At 49.8% G+C, this 21,013-nt stretch overlaps 2 protein-coding genes across 7 annotated transcripts in view; one reads left to right on the top strand and one right to left on the bottom strand.

Annotated features, from left to right (window-relative positions):
• Window positions 1–2,699, top strand: part of tp63 (tumor protein p63) — a gene marked incomplete at both ends in the record, with an annotated part of 38,019 nt that extends 35,320 nt beyond the window's left edge. For 5 of the 6 annotated variants that reach the window (XM_084445140.1, XM_084445139.1, XM_084445138.1 and 2 more), the window contains 3 exons: window positions 1,630–1,777; window positions 2,184–2,277; window positions 2,403–2,699. In XM_084445140.1, the coding sequence (XP_084301266.1) occupies window positions 1,630–1,777; window positions 2,184–2,277; window positions 2,403–2,699 (539 nt within the window). Of the gene's footprint in view, window positions 1–1,587; window positions 1,778–2,183; window positions 2,278–2,402 lie in introns of all 6 variants that reach the window. The other variant, XM_084445141.1, reaches the window with a different exon arrangement.
• Window positions 2,700–4,294: 1,595 nt separating this feature from the next.
• zbtb11 (zinc finger and BTB domain containing 11) lies at window positions 4,295–13,352 on the bottom strand. The gene is made up of 10 exons (XM_084444240.1): window positions 12,905–13,352; window positions 12,312–12,571; window positions 11,763–11,994; window positions 10,109–11,175; window positions 9,376–9,705; window positions 8,168–8,570; window positions 7,642–7,759; window positions 6,763–6,921; window positions 6,117–6,292; window positions 4,295–5,288 (listed from the first exon to the last, which is right to left on the bottom strand). The coding sequence occupies exons 1-10, from the start codon at window positions 13,212–13,214 to the stop codon at window positions 4,750–4,752; spliced, it is 3,594 nt and encodes a 1,197-aa protein (XP_084300366.1). The 5' UTR covers window positions 13,215–13,352; the 3' UTR covers window positions 4,295–4,749.
• Between the last annotated feature and the right edge of the window lie 7,661 nt (window positions 13,353–21,013).

The raw sequence follows: 21,013 nt of genomic DNA, 5'->3' as shown, positions 1-21,013 counted from the left end.
ACTACCACAACCACCACCACAACCATCACTACCACCCCCACAACAACCATCACTACCACCCCCACAACAACCATCACTACCACCCCCACAACAACCATCACTACCACCCCCACAACAACCATCACTACCACAACCACCATCACTACCATCACTACCACAACCACCACCACTACCACTACCACCACAACCATCACTACCACCATCACTACCACCACTACCACAACCATCACTACCATCACTTCCACCATCACTACCCCCACCATCAACTACCACAACTACCACTACCACCACCACTACCACCACCACTACCATCACTACCACTTCCAGCACCACCACCATCACTACTGTACCACTACCACCACCACTACCACCACCAACACTACCACCACTACCACAATCACCACCACTACCACAACCATCACTACAGTACCACCACAACTACCATCACCATCACTACCACAACCATCACTACAGTACCACCACAACTACCATCACCACTACCACCACCACCATCACTACTAGGGCACTATGATTTCTGTGAGGTGCAAATTGAAGACGTAATCGCAGAATTAGATAATAAAAATGTAATCAACTGTAAAATGAGGAATATTGTGGACATTAAACATACAAGGACATGTTAGCGTACTCACAACTGCTTCTGTTAAGTTTAAAAAGTGAAAGAAGCCTGAGGGCTGCTCTAGACTCACGCTCTGTGACAAGTGAAGTCTGAAAGCGCTGCTCTTGCGAGGCTGTCACTCGCTGCCTGGTGGGCGAGGGAGTGAATGAGAGCAGGTTCATAGCATCCGTCGTCTTATATTGATTACATGCTCAGTATTTTACAAATCAGAGTTGTTGTTTTTTATTAACCTGGGCGCTGATACAAGAAAAATGAATTCAATGTGTTTTAAAAAACCAACACAATGATGGCCAAGCAGGCTAATAGGCTATGCCCCAACACAGAGACACCGGTAACAGCTGCACTCCTAGCACTCCCCGAGCTCAACATAAGCTGACAATCATGTAGGCCACTTCAATGGTGATAGATGGGAAACTCAGGGAGCTCATAGGGGTGTTCCATAGGTTGGCTATTCTGCATTTACCAATTGCCTAGATTCTTCCATCACTTTAATGAAAGAGGTAGCCTACAGTAGTAGAACTCTGTACTGAGGCAATGGCCTTGATAAAAAAGGAATATTGTGTTGCATTACTAATTTACATTATTTTCACCTCTTTCTGATGATAACAATTAAGGTAAATTTTAAAACGCTGAATTCAGAAAAATTGAAATAGAAAAAATTGCATTTTGGAAAAAATAAAACTGAATTTGAGAAAAAAATGAAACAGATTTCATAGGGCCCTACACTAGCACCACCACAACCACCACTACCACCCATCACTACCACAACCAACACCACACCCACTACTACTACCACCACTCCCCCACCACTACCACCACCACCATCACTATTACCACCACAGCCATCATCACCAACACCACCACCACCGTAACGACTACCACAACCGCCACCGCCACCACCACCACCTTGGAATGTTCTGTTCATATTCCATCATGTCAGAGAAGTGAAGAGATGCTCACGGTGGCTGCTTGTGTCCCCCCCCTCCCCCCAGTGACTCCTATGATGGGGGCACACATCCCCATGAACGCCGACATGACCGCGCTGAGCCCCACGCACGGCCTGCAGTCTCAGTTACCCATGGTTCCCTCCTCCCACTGCACCCCCCCGCCGCCGTACCCCATGGACAGCAGCATCTCCAGGTACCTGGCGCGGCTGTGCGCTCTACCCATGGATCTATTAATAGAAGGCTCTACCTTTAGCCTGGACACCAGCACTAGTTTGAATTAAAGTCATAGTCCGCAGTTGGCGTGACGTGCCGGCCGACGGCGGTAGCGCGGTGACAACGGACGCCCTCTGGACGACAGCAACAGCGCTCGCTCTCAAAAGCTCCGTCAGTAAACACAGGCGGGGCTGCGTTGCGCCAACTGCGGATTGTGACTTTAAACAATGGTCTCTGCGCTCGGATCAATCGCCTGTCGCGTCACAGACCAGACGGAGGGCAGAATCAACATCAATTGAACATAAATAAATCATTTACAGTGATGAGCATGACGTAGTCTTTCTGCAGCGCCCGCTAACCCTTAACTCTCTCCTCCACCACTGCAGCTTCCTTCTGCGTCTGGGCTGTGCCGCCTGCTTGGACTACTTCACAGCACAGGGCCTGACCAACATCTACCAGATTGAGAACTATAGCATGGAGGTGAGGCCTTGCCTATCTCACGCAAGTCATCTGTGGGGTTAGAGAGGGGAAGGGCAGCCGCTGCTGCTGCCGCCGCTGCCCTGAGCGAGGACTTAACGCTGCACTTCTGTGATGTCCGTCCACAGGACCTGTCCCGGCTCAAGATCCCCGTCGAGTTCCAGCACGTCATCTGGAAGGGCATCATGGAGCACAGACAGAGCATGGAGTTCTCCCCCCCCCCACACATCCTGCGCACCACCAGCGGGGCGTCCACCGTCAGCGTGGGCTCCTCCGAGGCCCGCGGCGAGCGCGTCATCGACGCCGTCCGCTTCACCTTACGCCAGACCATCTCCTTCCCGCAGCGCGACGACTGGTCCGACTTCTCCTTCGACCTGGATTCCCGCCGCAACAAACAGCAGCGCATCAAGGAGGAGGGCGAATGAGGGCAGAGGGCACGTTCTGTCTCGCTCTGATGATGTCATACGCCTCCCGTCTCCCCAGTGGCAAAATTTCAAATCCGAGGAACATTTCACTTCAAAGTGCTCTGGTCCCTAAGCTCCGATAGCCCTTTCGAGCAAAGTACATAGCGCAAATAAAAATGCACTTACTTCCTTTTAGTGGTTTTTCATGATAGCTTTGATAAACTGCACGCTAGATAAAAGATAGGCCTAAATGGTGTTAAGCAAATGAACTTTTTATGCTTTCAAATTTCTTGAGACAGAGCACTTAAGAAATGCAAAGAATTTTGAGATTGCTTCAAGTCTTTTTTTTATTTTTATAAAGTGTTCATAATCCATTCCGATGTTTAAGCATGACTGTAAATGAAACATTTCGGGGGGGAGGGGGGGGCTTTTTTGTTAAGGGCCATAGCAAAGGTGTATCTTGGTATATAATGGACTATAGCTCTGTTACGGTTGAGTATAGTTAAGTTCAATGTATTTGATAGCTGGCACAAGCCAGTATTGATTGTATACATTTCAAGAATTTTCTGTCAGAGAAAAGTGTTATAATGCCCGTTGGATTGGTGAATTTTACTGCTGTAGCTTCTATGTTAACTTGTGATTAAAACTACTGTGTAACTGTTCTTCTGAATGAGCGCTCTGCATCCTCTCGCCATGTGTCTGAAGTATTCACGTTGGAGTCGTCGATGGTCTCCTGTCTGACGTAGTCACTGAACTGCTCTTGACCCAAAGTGTTGTAATGGTGGTGATGATGGTGTACAGTAGGGGTTCTGCCTGTCATGTTTCCTGCTTGTTTTACCACCTTGAATAACATGGTGCACAGTTACATTTTATTGTGGATCTGTTCAATCTAAGGGAGATATTTCTCTATTGCAATGGATGTCGGATATAGTTATAATGCTTGATTTAATGAAACGCATTTTGTTAAAGTTTGCCTTGTTCTACTTGATAGCTGGCCAAAACTATTGAGCTAATTGTATATACATTTGTATAAAGAGTTATTTTCTGAAAGCTTTATGCTTTTTAGTATTTTTCCCTAAAGCAAATACTTGATTTTCCACAACAGGACAAAAAGTCTGTTTAGAATAGTGTCTGGGTTATTAAAAGCCATAATGGAACAAACAGGGCTCTTTGTATTCATGGGAATGAATCCATTAATCCAACTCACTGGCCATTATTCCCACTGCGATGTTTGTTGTCATAAAGTTTAAATGTTGCCATAAAGTTTACCTTAAAATTCACACAAATAGCCAAAGTGCATCACCTAGATGTTAACATGACTCCTGTCATGCTGTGTTTTTGTTAAAGTACATTGTTTAAGCAGAATCAACACCTGCAGTTTCATATTTTTTGTACAATGTATTGTAAATATGTTGCAATGTACTTATTTTGATATAAACCAAAAAATAAAATGTTACTTATCAAGTGCTGTTTTCAGTTATTAACAAGTTATAACAAAGAATCACAATTACACTGTAAACCATTCAAATGAACTCACAAGCATGCTGTATGCTACTGTAACACTAAAACACAGCTGGAAACATCTTATAAATCATATTTTCAGTTTTATTCGCAAAGGTTACTCAGCACAGCTTCAAGAGCCAGGAGTAATACATAAACGACAGCCAGTGGCCAGGGCATAAGGACCAGACATGCTACAGCTGAGCTCCCAACCTGAACACAATCATTCCAACTATGGAGGGAAAATGCAAAATGGCTTCTATGAAAGCTATATGTGTCCTTTAATCTGAATTTTAAAGTTCAATTTAAGAAAACATTTATCCTGAGTTTCAGTTTATGGAGGACTCATGAACGCAGTGATCCAAAACGCTGTCAGGACTTTAACTATTTACATAAATACAGATACATAGCCTACAGTTAGGCTTAGCAAGTACTGAACACCTGTGGTTCAAATGTGTACATTTTTCAGTAAAAAAAATTAAATGCACATTTATTTTTCTTTTTACATTCTGTCCAAATGTATACAGAGCAGTGCCTGGTCACTGTGGTCAGTCAGTGAGTGAGTGGAGAGTCACTCCACCTCCGCTTCATGGGTCACCTCCACCTCCACGGCCTGGATCACCTCGGGGCTGTCGTCCAGCTTCACCCCCGCCGGCATCACCGCCTGCTGGGCTAGCACGTAGTTCACCACCTGCATGATGCTCTGGTCCGACAGCGTGGCCACGGAGCCGTCGCTCATCGCCTGGACCGCCTCCACGGCCTCCACCGTCTCCTCGGTGATGAGCACCGTCTCGATCTCCTCCTCCGGGGGCGGGGCGGGCGGCTGCAGCTCCGGCGGCAGGTCCGAGGCCAGGATGCTGACGGCGTGCTCCACCTGGGTGCCCTGGTTGTGGAACTGGAGCGTGTCCTTCTCCAGCATGATCTTCCCCGGGAGTTGGTCGCCGTGGTACTTGGTCATGTGCTTGCGGAGGGTGCGGGCGTCGATGTGCGCCTCCTGGCACATGGGGCACACGTAGGGCCGCTCGCCCGTGTGGGTGCGCACGTGGCGCTTCAGGGAGCGCGCGTCGGCCCAGGCCACGCCGCACGTCAGACACTCGAAGGGCTTCACCCCTGTGAGGAGAGGACGGGTGCAGAACACGGTCACGACCAGGGAACTTTACTCTAATCAATTGTAAAAAATGTTTTTTATACAACGGTATAGATCCTGTCCATTGTCTCTATTGGTCAGTTTGCATTCCAGCCGTGGCGATAACCACGATATCCCCACGCTAAAATAGAATGTTCGCACATCTTTAATATCAATCCACCTCTTATTAGTAGCCGTGGCAGTGTCCAGATCAATGTTTACAAAGATGTGCTGTAGTATTATCGTTGCCTGGCAATGTTCCCTTTTTCAGCGGAAGTATCCACAAATGATTAACAAATAGTTCCATTAAAAATACATTTTAAAGTTCGTATTGTCTTTCTTTTTGAAATATTGACGGATAAATGTGTCAACCGTTGTATAAAAGCATTATGGAACTCGAAGCCGTGGGATGTCACGGATATCGCCACAGGTAGCGGGGTGTAACGGCACTCCGCTGCGCATCGTGCCTAACCACTCCCGCTAGCCATGGCGATATCCGTGCCATCCCACTGCTTCTCGTTCCATAATGCTTTAATGTTATCCATCAGTCCACCCTGCGCATACAAAGTAAAAAAAAAAGATAATTGTTTGGTGGGCAAGAACTTGATAGAGATCGCTGGCGTTTCTGCGACCCCCAAAAGTGTGATGGGCACGCAAATAACATGCAAATTTGCTGTTACATCATGATCGTCACACTTTATGGGGGATTACAGACACGGCTACTTCGATCAGACCCGTACACTCTCCCCTCCTGACGCACGGTGCTGCTGAACCAGAGCGCTGATGGCGCGCCGGTGTTGTGGCAGCCTCACCCTGGTGGTTGTTCATGTGGCGTCTGTACTCCCGGAGCTGGGTGAACTTCCTGCCGCAGTGCTCACACTCCCTCTCCAGGTTCTGCTTCACCCGGCCCTTCTTCCCGTGGGTGGCCTTCTTCACATGCCTCCTGAACAAGGCCTTCTCGAAGAACTCCTTCCCACACACGTTACACCTGCACACGCACACACACACACACACACACACACACACACACACACACACACACACACACACACACACACACACACACACACACACACACACAGGTTAATACAGGGGCCTGAACATTATTCAGATACATATACCGTATCTAGACCTGATGCAGTGAGATAAGAGTGCCTGGGTGCTGCCTGTGTGTGTGTGTGTGTGTGTGTGTGTGTGTGTGTGTGTGTGTGTGTGTGTTTGTGTGCAGTCGACACATCACTTAACACACACGCACACACACACAGGTTAATACAGGGGCCTGAACATTATCCAGAGATACATATACCGTATCTAGACCTGATGCAGTGAGATAAGAGTGCCTGGGTGCTGCGTGTGTGTGTGTGTGTGTGTGTATGTGTGTGTGTGTGTGTGTGCGCGTGTGTGTGTTGCGTGTGTGTAAGTGTTAAGTGATGTGTCGACTGCACACTGGACACATACTTGTAGGGCTCTGCCACGCTGTGGGACTTGACGTGAGAGTACCAGTCCTTCTTCCAGCTGTAGCACTTCCCACACACCTGGCACTGGAAGGGCTTCAGGCCCATGTGCTTGTTCATGTGCTGCTGGAGGTCCTTGGCCTCATAGAAGCTCTTGTCACAGCTGGAACACAGGGGAGCAGCATGGTGAGGACAGAGTGCAGCCAGCCTTCAGCTCGCACGCGCGCACACACACACAAACACGCACACACATACAAACACACACAGAGACAAGCACGCAAGCACGCGCACACACACACACACACACACACACACACACACACACACAGATGCATGCACGCAGACTCACAGACGCATGAACACAGGATCCACAAAGGTCACACAAACACGGGACGGAATCTAGACAGAGAACCCCCACACTCACTGATCACAGGAGAACCCCCACACTCACTGATCACAGGAGAACCCCCACACTCACTGATCACAGGAGAACCCCCACACTCACTGATCACAGGAGAACCCCCACACTCACTGATCACAGGAGAACCCCTACACTCACTGATCACAGGAGAACCCCCACACTCACTGATCACAGGAGAACCCCCACACTCACTGATCACAGGAGAACCCCCACATTCACTGATCACAGGAGAACCCCCACACTCACTGATCACAGGAGAACCCCCACATTCACTGATCACATGAGAGCCCCCACACTCACTGATCACAGGAGAACCCCCACACTCACTGATCACAGGAGAACCCCCACACTCATTGATCACAGGAGAACCCCCACACTCACTGATCACAGGAGAACCCCCACACTCACTGATCACAGGAGAACCCCCACACTCACTGATCACAGGAGAACCCCCACACTCACTGATCACAGGAGAACCCCCGGACGTCGGGTTTGGGCTGGTGTCTCTTCAAGTGCTTGCTCAGTCCTGAGGCTCTGTGGAACGACCTCCCACACTGAGTGCATAGGTATTTGGACTCCCCTGTGGAGAGGGCACACACAAGACGCACAGTTAGTACACGTTACGTTGGTCATTTCTGATAGTACAAAACACAGGTCACAATGTTCTGATGTCCAGCCCCCAGCCCCACTGGTTCATCACCTTTTATATGCAGATCTTCAAACACACTGTGTGCATCACATAAGGCTAATGGTTTTCTTGGAACTTACGTGAGTACTGTAGATATTAATCTTGTTATTGAGACATACTGCGAAATGGGACATTCCAGTCTAGAACGCTCTGACCTGCACAACTCACTAGGGACCTCGCTAAGGGGGCGAACTTGTACCCTAACGCAGAGCTAGACTTGAAAAAGAGACTTTCCTTTCAACGTGTCTCCCTGCTGAAAAAGAAGGGATGATAATAGCTCAGAGCGCTGGCCGGACAGACCTGTGTGGATGCTGGTGTGCTCCTCCAGGCTCCGCTTGCTGACGAAGGACTTGTCACACAGGGTGCAGTGGAACTGCTTGGCGGCGTTGTGCAGGACCCGGTGCATCTTCAGGCTGTGCTTGTGGGCGAAGGTCTTCCCGCAAACCCTGCAGGCATGCGGCCGGACGCCCGTGTGGTTGAGCATGTGGATGCGCAGCGAGTAGAGCTTGGGCAGGGTCTTCCCGCAGATGTCGCACACAAACTCCCTCTTGGTGCGCGCGACGGTCGAGCCGCCGCTGTCGCCCTCCGGTGCCTCGTCCTCCCCGGCGAGCCTGGCGGCGGGCGGCCGCTGGCTCTTCTGCTGCTTGTGGCGAGCCAAGTGGGCGCGGAGCGAGGCGCCGTACTGGAACTCCTTACTGCAGAGCTGCGTGTGGGGGAAGGGGGGGGGGGGGTGTCACAATGCCCTGGAGGTATTCTGCGCCACGTAGCTGTGGGCTGAAAACAGCGTCTCCGAAAGGGTAACTTTTCAGAAATGTGAACGTTCCAAATTCTATGTTTCAAACAAATCTGAGCTGTTTTGAAGAAACGTCATGGGATGTTGCGAAGGGGCCCTGCTTTCAGTTGGCCAACATTAACATCCAACAGAGATCATAGGCTGGACTCTTCTGAAGAGAGAATACGCAAGGAAGGTGCAGATGTCACTTCTGCAGAATGTAAACAACATTTGGAGACATCCTGAAAGTTACTACGGTTAGTGAAAAGGAGTAATATGGGGCAAATTAAGGGTAAATAACTATGGATCCTCGTCTGCTCTAAGCATCCAACAGAGATGCAAATGCTGACTCCCAATTGCAGTCTGATTTTATCTCTCTGCAACATGCCTTAGGCCCAGGCAGCCAATCAAATCATTGCCTCTACAACTGTTAATGTCACTTTATTTAGTTTTCAGGCAAGAAAGTAACCATGTAGATTCCCATTACGTGGTCCAAATAACAGCCGTGTTCCAGAGTTTGGTGAACCTGGCTAACTAGTCTAGCTATCTACACACACCACAGACGCACCATGCTGTTTTGCCCGAGCTTCTTTGTTGGCGGTTTTGAAGTGTCCGTGTCTCTAGCTACGTGTCTCGGTGTGATCAACACCTTACTGACTATTTAAGAGTTAAATAAATAAATCTGCCATATTGGTGTCTTCAGCCCCTCAAACCGGTGGTGAGCGCCTCTACTTACGCTGCACTTGTACCCTCGTGCCTTCTCGTGCTTCAGCGTGTGCATGATGAGGGCGTAGCGCCGCTGGAAGGACATGCCGCACTCCGGGCAGGTGTGCTCCCCGTCTACCGCGCTCTCCGCCTTGGCCGCCGCCTGCCCGGGCTCGGCCCCAGGCTCCGCCTCTGCCAGGGGCCCTTCTGTCCCGTGCTCCTCGGGCCCCGGAGCCCCACCCCCCTCCCCTTGGCTGGTGTCCGGCTCGGTGGCAGCCCCCGGCCCCGTCGCCTCCTCCTCCTCCTCTTCCTCTATCCTCCCCTTGGGAGGCCGGCCCCTCTTCACCGGCCTCTGGCCCACCTGGGAACAAACACGCAGAGTTGGTGACTCCTCTGCTAGTACTTGTGTTACATAGTTACTCCTCTGCTAGTACTTGTGTTACATAGTTACTCCTCTGCTAGTACTTGTGTTACAGAGTCACTCCTCTGCTGGAACTTGTGTTACATAGTTACTCCTCTGCTAGTACTTGTGTTATAGTTACTCCTCTGCTAGTACTTGTGTTACATAGTTACTCCTCTGCTAATACTTGTGTTACAGAGTCACTCCTCTGCTGGTACTTGTGTTGCATAGTTACTCCTATGCTGGTACTTGTGTTACATAGTTACTCCTCTGCTGGTACTTGTGTTACACTCTTCAGGGGCAAGCAGAACCTTGCGAGACGACTCATGGATGTGTCACAATCCCATTGTTTTGTTTTACTTACCTTTGGGGGGTTGGCACGCTGTGGGGTCAGAGGCTTCTTGTCCTGCTCCTCCTCCTCCAGTCCCATATGTAGGCGGACGTAGCCCCCCTCCCCCACCGAGCGTTGCCTCAGACGCCTCTTATAGGGGCCTCCTTCTCCTCCTGCTGCGTCTCCCAGCTCCTCCACTACCGGCGTGGTGACAGGCTCCTTCACAGCTGGCACCACTAGCTCCTCCACCACCACCTCCGGCTGCTGCTTCACCTTGGCCGGACGTCCGCGCTTCCGCTTGGGCGTTTCTGCAACGGCCGGCTCGGCCGGGGGCGCCGGCTCCGTCCTCTGTTGCGCTGACGCCTCCTCCGCGGACACCGTCTGTGCTGCCTCCTCCTGGACTACAGGGGGCGCTGCGGCCGGCAGTTGGACCCCCTCGGTCGGGGCGGCCGCTGTCCCCGGGTCGACGTTGATGAGGAAGGCACCGGGCTCCATGGGTCCGTCCCCGTCCTGAGGCTGCTCCATGGCCAGGCAGGCCGACACCACGGCCAGGGACTCGCTGGCTCCGGCCTGCCCACTGTGAGTCACCACGGTCATGGTCTCATCCTCCCCGGCCTCTCCGTCATGGGAGATGAGGGTCACGGACTCCCCCGGCCTCGTCTGTCCACTGTGGGTGACCAGAGTCACCGACTCCCCGGGGACGACCTCCCCGCAGTGGGTTACCATAGCCACGTGCCGCCCTTCGCTCTCCAGAGCCTGGGCCACCACCGCCAGGGTCTCGTTCCCCTCAGCCACCCCGGTATGGGTGACCATGGCCTGGCCATCACTCTGGATGGTCAGCACATAGGCCCCGGAGTCCTCAATGAAGGCCTGTGCAGACGCCGGTTGGTTGGACACAACGGTGTGGATGTCCCCCCTCTGGTAGACCATGAGCTTCTGCTCCTCCACCTGCTTGTGTACGGACTCGCAGATCTGCAGCACCTCGGACATCAGCAGGTGTCGCGCCAGCGTGGCCACCTCCGCCATCACGCAGAAGTTGAAGGTGAGGTTGGAGGTGTAGGCGAAGTCCAGCAGAGGCAGAAAACTGGCCTTGGTGAAACCTGAGAGAGAGAGAGAGAGAGAAAGAGAGAGAGAGAGAGAGAGAGAGAGAGAGAGAGAGAGGGAGAGACGGAGAGAGAGAGAGAGAGAGAGAGAGAGAGAGACAGAGAGGGAGAGACAGAGAGGGAGAGACAGAGAGGGAGAGACAGAGAGGGAGAGACAGAGAGAGAGAGACAGAGAGGGAGAGACAGAGAGGGAGAGACAGAGAGGGAGAGACAGAGAGAGAGAGAGAGAGAGGGAGAGACAGAGGGAGAGACAGAGAGAGAGAGAGAGAGAGAGAGGGAGAGACAGAGAGAGCGAGAGAGAGGGAGAGACAGAGAGGGAGAGACAGAGAGAGAGAGAGAGAGAGACAGAGAGAGAGAGACAGAGAGAGAGAGACAGAGAGGGAGAGACAGAGAGGGAGAGACAGGGAGAGAGATAAGCAAGATGTCAATGACTGTGCATTTTCTCATTGCACTGCATCATTCCTCCATTCTACCACCCTTTAATACTATCAGAGCTGTTACAGCCTACAGAGTAGCTGGTACCCTCTCATCTGGTACCCTCTCCCCTGAGAGAACAGCTCCATAGCTGGCCTGCCTGCTCTCACCTGAGAGGTCCACCACAGCCTCATGGGTGGACACAGCCCCTTTCTCCACGAAGAGCTCATTGAAGTAGTCACTGCAGGCTGCCAGCACCGCCTTGTGCGCCCGGTACGTCTCTCCCTCGATCAGCAGGGTAATGTCACAGAACGTGTTGCTGACGCGCTGCTCATTGAGTTTGTCCAGCATGGTCTGCCCGTGTTTGGGCAGGTACTGCTGCACCACCCCCTTGCTGTCCACCTACAGGGTAGCATAGAGAAAGAGGATCTTTGCAAAATGACAATAGGGTAAGCAAACGACAGCCCCCCCCCCCCCTTTCTGATGGGTAAATCAAGGATCTTTGTGTGTCATATGTACAAGATACAAATACAATGAAATGCTTAAAGAGTGCGGATGCAGTCCACCACTAGCAGAAATTATGCAGAAATAAGATTCCCACGTTTGAGGGATTCACAGGGGCCAGAAGACCGAGCCTCCTCCTGGGTGAATCTTCTTTGTGAGCAAGGTGTCTCCGCACATCGGAATTGACATGGCATGACAGTGTATGTAGTACTTACAAAGACCAGTTCATGCTTGGCCACTGTTTTGGAATTCCGGGACTTCCGGTGACAAGAGTTGAGAGAATCTGTCTCCTCGTCTCCCTCCTCGTCCTCCTCTTCCTCTTCCTCCTCATCGCTGAGGTGGACCACTGCCTTGCGTCGGCCTGGCCGTCCCACTGGTCGGGGTCCTGTGCCGTCATCTGCCAAGCCTCTGCGATCCAGCCGGGTCTGGCACTGGCTGCACTCTTTGATGGAGTCCTTCACCTGCTTCAGAATCCCTGGAACAGCAGAGAAACTTCAGGAACAATTCAAGATCCTAATAAATAATAAGTCATAGTTAATTCCTTATTACAAAGGATAGCTAGCTGCTCTCACCAGTTGAAATTGAACATAAGTACACAGCACCCGGTGCCACACCAATGACATATACAGCTAGCTACCTAGCTAGTGAGATGATGTGTGACCATAACAAGTAGCGTAAGAGGGCGCCATTGTATTTTGTTGCCTATGGGTGGCGTAGTTTATTTTGACAAACAGAAACAGCAGTGTACGTTTGTGGCAAGTATCTGGTTATCTGGGTGTTTCTCTGTTAGGCACAGTATTAAACCTACCTCTCCACCAGTACTTTTGAGAAATGGATTCCCAAGTTAGATGCTGGTTGAGGTGCTCTCCTCCGGCAGTGATGTGTGCCTGATCGATAAGTTCCTTCCTTCGTCCGTCCTGTAGTACCACTTCCAACTCTGTGAATTCATCCAGGCCTCTCTGTCGCCTTTGATAGTAGAGTGTCCCATTTCGCACGACATAACATGTTGCTGCTTTGCGTATTTTTCTTTTGGTATTGCCATGCGTCCCTGGAGCGTAGGGCTCCCGCTCATCAGTCAGATACCGTCTGATAGCCAAGTAGCTTTCCTCGCACGACATCACCTAAACGCGCGCGCACCGCAAAATAGGGGATCTATTTCGAAGGGAAAATCCTCTTCGAAGTTATTAAATAAAACTACAAATTTTCGGTCGTTTTCAACAACGACATAGTATAAATACAGCGATATTGAGACTATATTTCGAATTGTTTTCTAAGGTGGAACTGCAGTTCGTGACCGTCAGGGGTGGACTTGCATGAACAGACAAAATGGCTGCTGCACAACCGGATGTTGCGTGAATTGCCGGAAGACCGCAAAATGACATCCATGCTCTCTGGTCACAAGATGGCGCAATTTGCAAAGTTTTCTTTGAGACTTTTACCTACTTACCTACTCCCACATCCATGCCTAGGCTACTCCTCAAATAGAAGGCTACTGCCTCAAATACGCTATTCTCCAAATAATAGGGATTCGTTACAGAGGCAAATAACACCTTTAGAAAAGTCAGCTATGCTAAATCCAGGACATCAGGTCTTTTTATTCACCACACAGTGACACACACAGTAGCCAACACGCGTGAGCGCACAGCACACAGCACATGCTTTTTCTTGAGCTGTAAAATTGTTCCCTGCACTTATCTCATCCAAGCTGTCCTCCAGGGGCAGCCAGGAGCAGTGGGCATGGCACCCGGGGTCCAAGTGCTCAGTCCAAGTCCTGGTCAGGGACCGGACTGAAGAGTAGCCTACCACCATGCCGCACTTGAATGATTTTGGGTTTGCATTTTGCTAGGCCCTATTGCATTCCACCCTATTCATCAGATAGGTCCCAAAATGTTTTTTGTCCCAACCCAAGGTCATTGCCTGATGATGCCACTAACTTATAGTGAAATGAATCTGTTCAGCAGAAAATGTCTGCTAAGCATTTTCTTATCTCACCAACTTATAGCCTATTAAAGCAACCAGTGAAATGAGACTATGCCTATAGCTTTGATAAAACTGACTTAATCTGTGGAAACAATTTCATTTCATTTCAAACCTTTATTTAAACTCGTGGGGAAATTGAGGTTTCCCTCATTTCCAATGCCGACGTGCTGAACAATCAGACTAAATGTGCTTGGCTCTTGTCATTCTGGTCTGTGTCTGGAGAACACTGTCTGGCATAGATAATTGAACAGCCTGCACCTCTGAAGGTTGCCGGGCAACAAGGATGACTCATCACTTGTTTTATGATGGACTGTGTGTGAGCCACAGCCCTCGAACAGTCAGGTCTATGTCCCCTACCGTCTATATGTGCCACACTGCCAAAGACTTTACACAGTAATTTATTATTGTGTGCTGCTTAATAAGTAGAAAGTAAAGTAATAATACAAATTATGCAACACTGCTCTCTGATCAATATACCATCAACCTTGCCAGACGAATACTGGACGATCCTTCCCATCCACTCTTCTCAGAGTTCCCCCTACTCCCCTCTGGACGCAGGTTTAGAATGCCCAAAACAAGGACAAAACGAGCCAGCACTTCTTTTGTGCCAAGAAGCATTACATTATTGAACAGCTGTTGATGCCTGTTGCAGTGATGATGAGGTTGATGCGATGGTGTTGGTGAGGATGGTGATGACGATGATGGTGGTTGGTGACATTGTGGTGTTGATGATGGGCGTACATTTTAATGTTTTCTGTATGCTTGACGTGTGCTAAACAAATTCCCCTCTGGGGCAATAAAGGTTTCAATTCAATCAATTCAATTCAACACAAAAAAAATAGAGTGGAATGGGTTGAAAGATATGCACAGATGAATGCTCGCTACCTACTGCCCAGTGGGTACAAACAATCACACAGAACACTGTTACTGTTACCTGAATATTAGGTTTAGTATTACCCTTAGTTTGGGTTTTTACACTTGAAGTTTGAATTGTATTTCTTTAAAAAGGTATCACGCACATTAATAAATACTAAATGTGCCAGATTTAGCCATATAAGCATATTTTCACCCGCAGTCCCTGGGCAAGTTGATGGTGAGAACTGAGAAGATACATCATAATCTTAACACTACTTAATTTAATTCTTCTGACATCTGACTCTATGATAGTCTTTTCAAAATGGCAGACAAAATGCATTAATTTATTTCCCCCTAACCTTGAAATAAGAGACACACAACCCTGCTTGTTGAGTGGAGCAGGACAGTAGAAATCTCAGAGCCACTATAGCCCCCATGGGTGGCTCTTTGGTGTTTGATGGTAGTATGTAGTCCACTTACATGAGCCATAGGCTACACACATTTACATACACAGGTCAGTATGTTTACTGTACACATGAAATGTCAAGGAGACGTTGACTTTTACTCACTAAGGGTAGCCTACCTCATACTCAATAGTCTCTTCAGTGGAATAGAGTCATTTAACCTTGTCCTACTGTACCTTCACCATATCTGTTATTGTGGATGCTGAATAATCAGTTGTAAAATCATTGATTTTCCTTGCTCTCTATTAAATTATTATTTATATTACATTAATTAAGTATAATTTATTTTAAGATACTATCTTAAAAATGCTCTCAGTCAGGATTGACAATCCAGGAACATGTATTATATATGCTACAGTATGACGTGATCTTCTTTGGGGCTCCAGTTGTCCTGCAGAGGAAATGTCATGCTCTAAGGTGCCTGTAGGGGGCACACAGACTCCTGCAACAAGTAGAGCAATCGTGCATTTGGGCCTGGTTGCCACACAGACGCAAGGTTATTCATCACTAGCGCCTGCATTAAACTTCACCTCCCTTTGCTTCACACACAGCATCGCATTATGTAGTTACTTATCACCACTGTGTCGAAACAACTTCTCCAGTCACAATTGCTCTTCATTTGAACTGCCTTTTATGACTGTGTCAGTACTGTCATGGACATGACACATCATTTAACTACTTATAATCACATGAACTAGGCCAACTTATAGCCTAGGCTATCAACTCAGCACCAGTTTAGTCATGACCAACATGTACTGCATATCTTGTAAACCTAAACACTTGCAATGTCATGTAAAAAAATTGCTCACTAAACTGACTAAATGGTTAATTTGTCCTGAATGCTTAATTATCAGTGTCAGTTAATATTCAACTAGCCTGCAGGCAAGTATCTGCAGGTATTTGAGATTGCTACTAAAATATTTATGAAGTCACTTCTTGAGATCAGTAACTGTAGTCATTTAATGTGTTTAATTACTTACTACATCCGGCACCTGAATGACTATCTAATGTATAAAGGCCACTATATCTAGTGTAGCCTATATAACAACCATACAAATGTCAAATATGCAATATAACGCAAATGCAAATGTCAATATATCTCACCCCCAGGATCATTCATTAAAGCTATATCATGTACATAACACACCACGCCACAGCTTGGATTTGTATTTGAATGTATCAGGTCTGCTGCCCAATTGACTGAGCAAAGTAACATGAAATTGGACAGATTCCAAGATAAACCTCACAACCATAAACTCATACATTTATTGATACAAACTTGTTGGCTGCCACACTAAAGGTACTCTTGCCTAAGTTATATTCAGCTCCACTCAGGCAGTCAATAAAACAAGATCCCAACATTACAGCAACCTGTAAAGGGGAGGAGAAGTATATAAGTGATGTGTCTGGCAGTCACACCAGAGAAAACGAGAAGGAAGTAGAGATTTTGATTTAGTATTTACATTAATAAGTTTCCTCCCAATAGTAATGGCTCCTAAATCACCCTGTGAGCGAGTCACCGGTTTCTCACTGTCTGACCCAGACTTCTCTGATAAAGGTCCCTGTCTTCCTTAAGGACAAACACAACCGGGGGACTGAGAGAGAGAAAGAGAGAGAGGAGAGGAGATTGCCTTATCTCTGCCAGGGTCAGACTCATTGATAGAGAGCTTAGTATGGCTGCCATGGGAGCTGGGGTAGTTTTCCATTACACATTGCCTGACGGGAGCCGCCATGCCACCAGCACAGACACCACTCACAAACAGGGGAGGTGGGAGCCTGCTTACAGTATAATGGTGGCAGAGGCTGTTCAGTTGATACCACAAACAGGTCTCCCTCCCACTGTAAAGATGAGCCCCACCGCAGTTTGCGTCTCTCATGTATGCATACAACACAATTACAGTGTAGCAGTATATGCTAAATATCTTCACTTGTAGGTGTGGCGCGTGTCTGTGGTAAACAGGGAAAAGAATACCTCCATACTTACAAAGACAATGGTTGCCATAGTAGAGCTTCCTCTGAGGGGATGTCACGGGACAGGGGATCACTAGGGGCTGGGGGGGGGGGGGGGGGGGGGGTTGGTATCTGTAAAACAGAATAGGGAAGTGCCACAGCTCCAGCATGCTACTACTGCATGTCCTCATCCTCTTGCCTATGTTGTCTAGCTGAGCACCTACTGATAAGAGAGTTTCATATTCAACCAGTTGGCTGCTTTGACAGCTCTGATGTCCCCACCCCAGTGATCCTCTATTGTCCTGTGTCCTTGACTAGGGGGCAGAGGTTATGGTGTCTGTTTAACTGTGGCGAAAAGCACACTGTGTGTTTATTGACCAACCTATAACCACAGGGTCAGGAGAAGGGCAGCAGTACTGCCATTCATGTTGCTCCGGTGAAACTCACTGTGGGGGTGGAGACCTTTTATGACCTGAGTTACAGTACACCATTTAGCTGAATGGCATGTCTGACTGAACAGTGATTATGGGCGGGGTTGGCATAGCTGAGACAGAGGACACTTTGGGCTAGAAACGCACTTGGAGAGGGAATGAGGAAATGTGTTCCATGAGTGATAGGAATAGAAGCTGAGACCCATTCATGAATCTTCAAGGAATACTGGCAGGAGTACTGCAGGGACATCAAGGACTTCACTCTTCATATGCCATGTCAAAATGATAGAGGACATCAACAGAAAAAATGTGACACAGTCCCATCATTGTCACTGACATGTGACCAACCTTAGTTAACCTTAGTGACCAACCTTGGTTAGCGGCCATTCTCACCACCATGCAGTCATTAATTTTACTCTGACTGATATTATTGTATGGGCAGTGGCTAGTTTCAGTGCAAACTAGAATGGAGAAGTAAGACACCCCCTTCCCTCCACTAGTCTGGGGGTCCACCTTGGGCAAGTGGTAGTACCCCCCTAGCCCCCCTACCTGGGGTTACAGGAAAAAACCCTGGAAGGATGACAACAAAAGAGGAAGAGAGACCCGGCCCAGAGGAAGCCCGGGGCCCTCGTCTGGAGCCAGGCCCAGACGGAGGGCCCGCCTGCGAGCGCCTGGTGGCCAGGCTTACCACGGAGCCCAGGCCAAGCCCGAAAAAGCGACGTGGAGAGATCATCTCATCCTCCATCCCGTGGACCCACCACCCGTGGGAGGAACTGTCGGGGTCAGGTGCGCTGCCAACTAGGTGGCAGTGAAAGCGGTGGGCACTGACGGACCGGACCCGGGCGGCAAAGGCTGGCTCTGGGGACATGGAATGTGACCTCGCTGGGGGGGAAGGAGCCGGAGCTTGTGAGGGAGGTGGAGTGATACCAATTACACCTGGTGGAGCTAATCTCCACGCACGGCACCGGCACCGGAACCGGAACCAAACTCCTGGATAGGGGTTGGACCCTGTTCTTCTCCGGAGTTGCTCGCGGTATGAGGCGTAAGGCAGGTGTGGCTATACTAGCTAGCCCCAGCTGAGCGCCTCTGTGCTGGAGTTCACCCCAGTGGACGAGAGGGTCGCCTCCCTGCGCCTTAGGACTGTGGGGGGGGGAGGACTCTGACTGTGGTTTGTGCTTATGCACCGAACAGCAGTTCGGAGTATTCGGCCTTCCTGCAGACCCTAAGTGGAGTCCTATTTGTGGCTCCTGCAGGGGACTCCACTGTCCTATTGGGGGACTTCAATGCACACGTGGGCAATGATGGAGAAACTTGGAGGGGCGTGATTGGGAGGCATGGCCACCTGGATCTGAACCCGAGTGGTGTTTTGTTGTTGGACTTCTGTGCTAGTCACAGTTTGTCCATACCAAACACCATGTTCGAACACAAGGATGCCCACAAGTACACCTGGCATCAGAACACCTTAGGCTGAAGGTCAATGATTGATTTTGTTATCATATCATCTGATCTGAGGCCATGTGTTTTGGATACTCGGGTGAAGAGAGGGGCAGAGCTGTCCACTGATCACCATCTGGTGGTGAGCTGGTTTCGATGGCGGGGGAAACCTCTGGACAGACCTGGAAAACTCAACCGTGTAGTGAGGGTGAACTGGGAAGATCTGGAGGAAGAGCCTGTCCGGAGAGATTTCAATTGCCACCTCCGGCGGAGCTTCTCAGGCATCCCTGTGGAGTTTGGGGACATCGAGCATGAGTGGTCAGTGTTCAAGGCCTCCATTGGTGAAGCTGCGGCTGGGAGCTGCGGTCTGAGGGCCATAGGTACCTCAAGGGGCGGTAACCCTCGGACACCGTGGTGGACAGCGGTGGTCAGGGAAGCCGCCCGGCTGAAGAAGGAGGCCTTCCGGGTTATGTTAGCCCGGGGGACTCCAGAAGCAGTTGCAGGGTATCAACTGGCCCGGAGGGCTGCAGCTTCGGCCGTGCCCAAGGCAAAGCAGCGGGTGTGGGAGGAGTTCGGAGAAACCATGGAGAAGGACTCGGTCGGCACCAAAGTGTTTCTGGAAGACCATCAGACACCTCAGGAAGGGAAAGCGGCGGACCATCCAAGCTGTATACAGCAAGGAAGGGACACTGCTGACCTCAACTGAGGAGGTTGTTGAGCATTGGAAGGAGCACTTTGAGGAACTCCTGAACCCGACTAATCCACCCTCTACGATCAAGGCAGAGCCGGAAGATGATGGGGGGTCATCGTCAATTTCCCTGGAGGAGGTCACTGCGGTAGTCAAACAACTCCACAATGGCAAAGCCCCAGGGACTGATGAGATCCGTCCAGAAATGCTGAAGGTGCTGGGTGTTGAGGAGCTGTCTTGGTTGACATACCTCTTTAACATTGCGTGGAAGTCCGGGTCAGTGCCAAAGGAGTGGCAGACTGGGGTGGTGGTCCCAATATTCAAAAAAGGGGACCAGAGGGTATGTGCCAATTATAGAGGCATCACATTTCTCTCGGAGAAAGTGTACTCCAAGGTGCTGGAAAGGAGGGTCCGGCTGATAGTCGAACCTCAGATCGAAGAGGAACAATGCTGATTTCGTCCTGGTCGTGGAACCACCGACCAGCTCTTCACTCTCACAAGGATCTTGGAGGGGGCTTGGGAGTTTGCCCAACCTGTCTACATGTGTTTTGTGGACTTGGAGAAGGCTTACGACCGGGTCCCTCGAGAGGTCTTGTGGAGAGTTATGCGGGAGTATGGGGTGATGGGGTCCCTACTTAGGGCCATCCAATCCCTGTACACCCTGAGCGAGAGCTGTGTCCGTGTCCTTGGCAGTAAGTCGTCTTCCTTTCCGGTGGGGGTTGGCCTCCGCCAGGGCTGCGCTTTGTCACCAATCCTGTTTGTGATTTTCATGGACAGGATATCGAGGCATAGCTGTGAGGAGGTGGGTTTGCAGTTCGGTGAGCTGGGGATCGCGTCGCTGCTATTTGCAGATGATGTGGTCCTGATGGCCTGCAACCTCCAGCACTCTCTGGATAGGTTCGCAACTGAGTGTGATGCGGCTGGGATGAGAATCAGCACTTCTAAATCTGAGGCCATGGTTTTCCGCAGGAAACCGGTTGTCTGTCTGCTCCGAGTAGGAAATGAGTCCTTACCCCAAGTGAAGGAGTTCAAGTATCTAGGGGTCTTGTTCATGAGTGAGGGAACCATGGCCGGAGAATCGGAGCAGCTGGTCGCTTTACCGCACTGTTGTGACG

The sequence above is a fragment of the Borostomias antarcticus genome (genome assembly GCF_949987555.1).
Source record: "Borostomias antarcticus genome assembly, chromosome: 10".
Lineage (NCBI taxonomy): Eukaryota > Metazoa > Chordata > Actinopteri > Stomiiformes > Stomiidae > Borostomias > Borostomias antarcticus.
The sequence above is the reverse complement of the archived record's forward strand: the minus strand, read 5'-3'. Positions and strand labels throughout refer to the sequence as shown.

What these genes read in the sequence shown, in the direction of transcription:
- zbtb11 (XM_084444240.1), bottom strand. Translation starts at nt 13,214, where the DNA reads ATGTCGTGCGAGGAAAGCTACTTGGCTATCAGACGGTATCTGACTGAT. An exon ending in TCAAAAGTACTGGTGGAGAG is followed by an intron (nt 12,572 to 12,904) that starts GTAGGTTTAATA and finishes CTGCTGTTCCAG; the next exon opens with GGATTCTGAAGCAGGTGAAG. An exon ending in GGCTGTGGTGGACCTCTCAG is followed by an intron (nt 11,176 to 11,762) that starts GTGAGAGCAGGC and finishes TCTCTCTCTCAG; the next exon opens with GTTTCACCAAGGCCAGTTTT.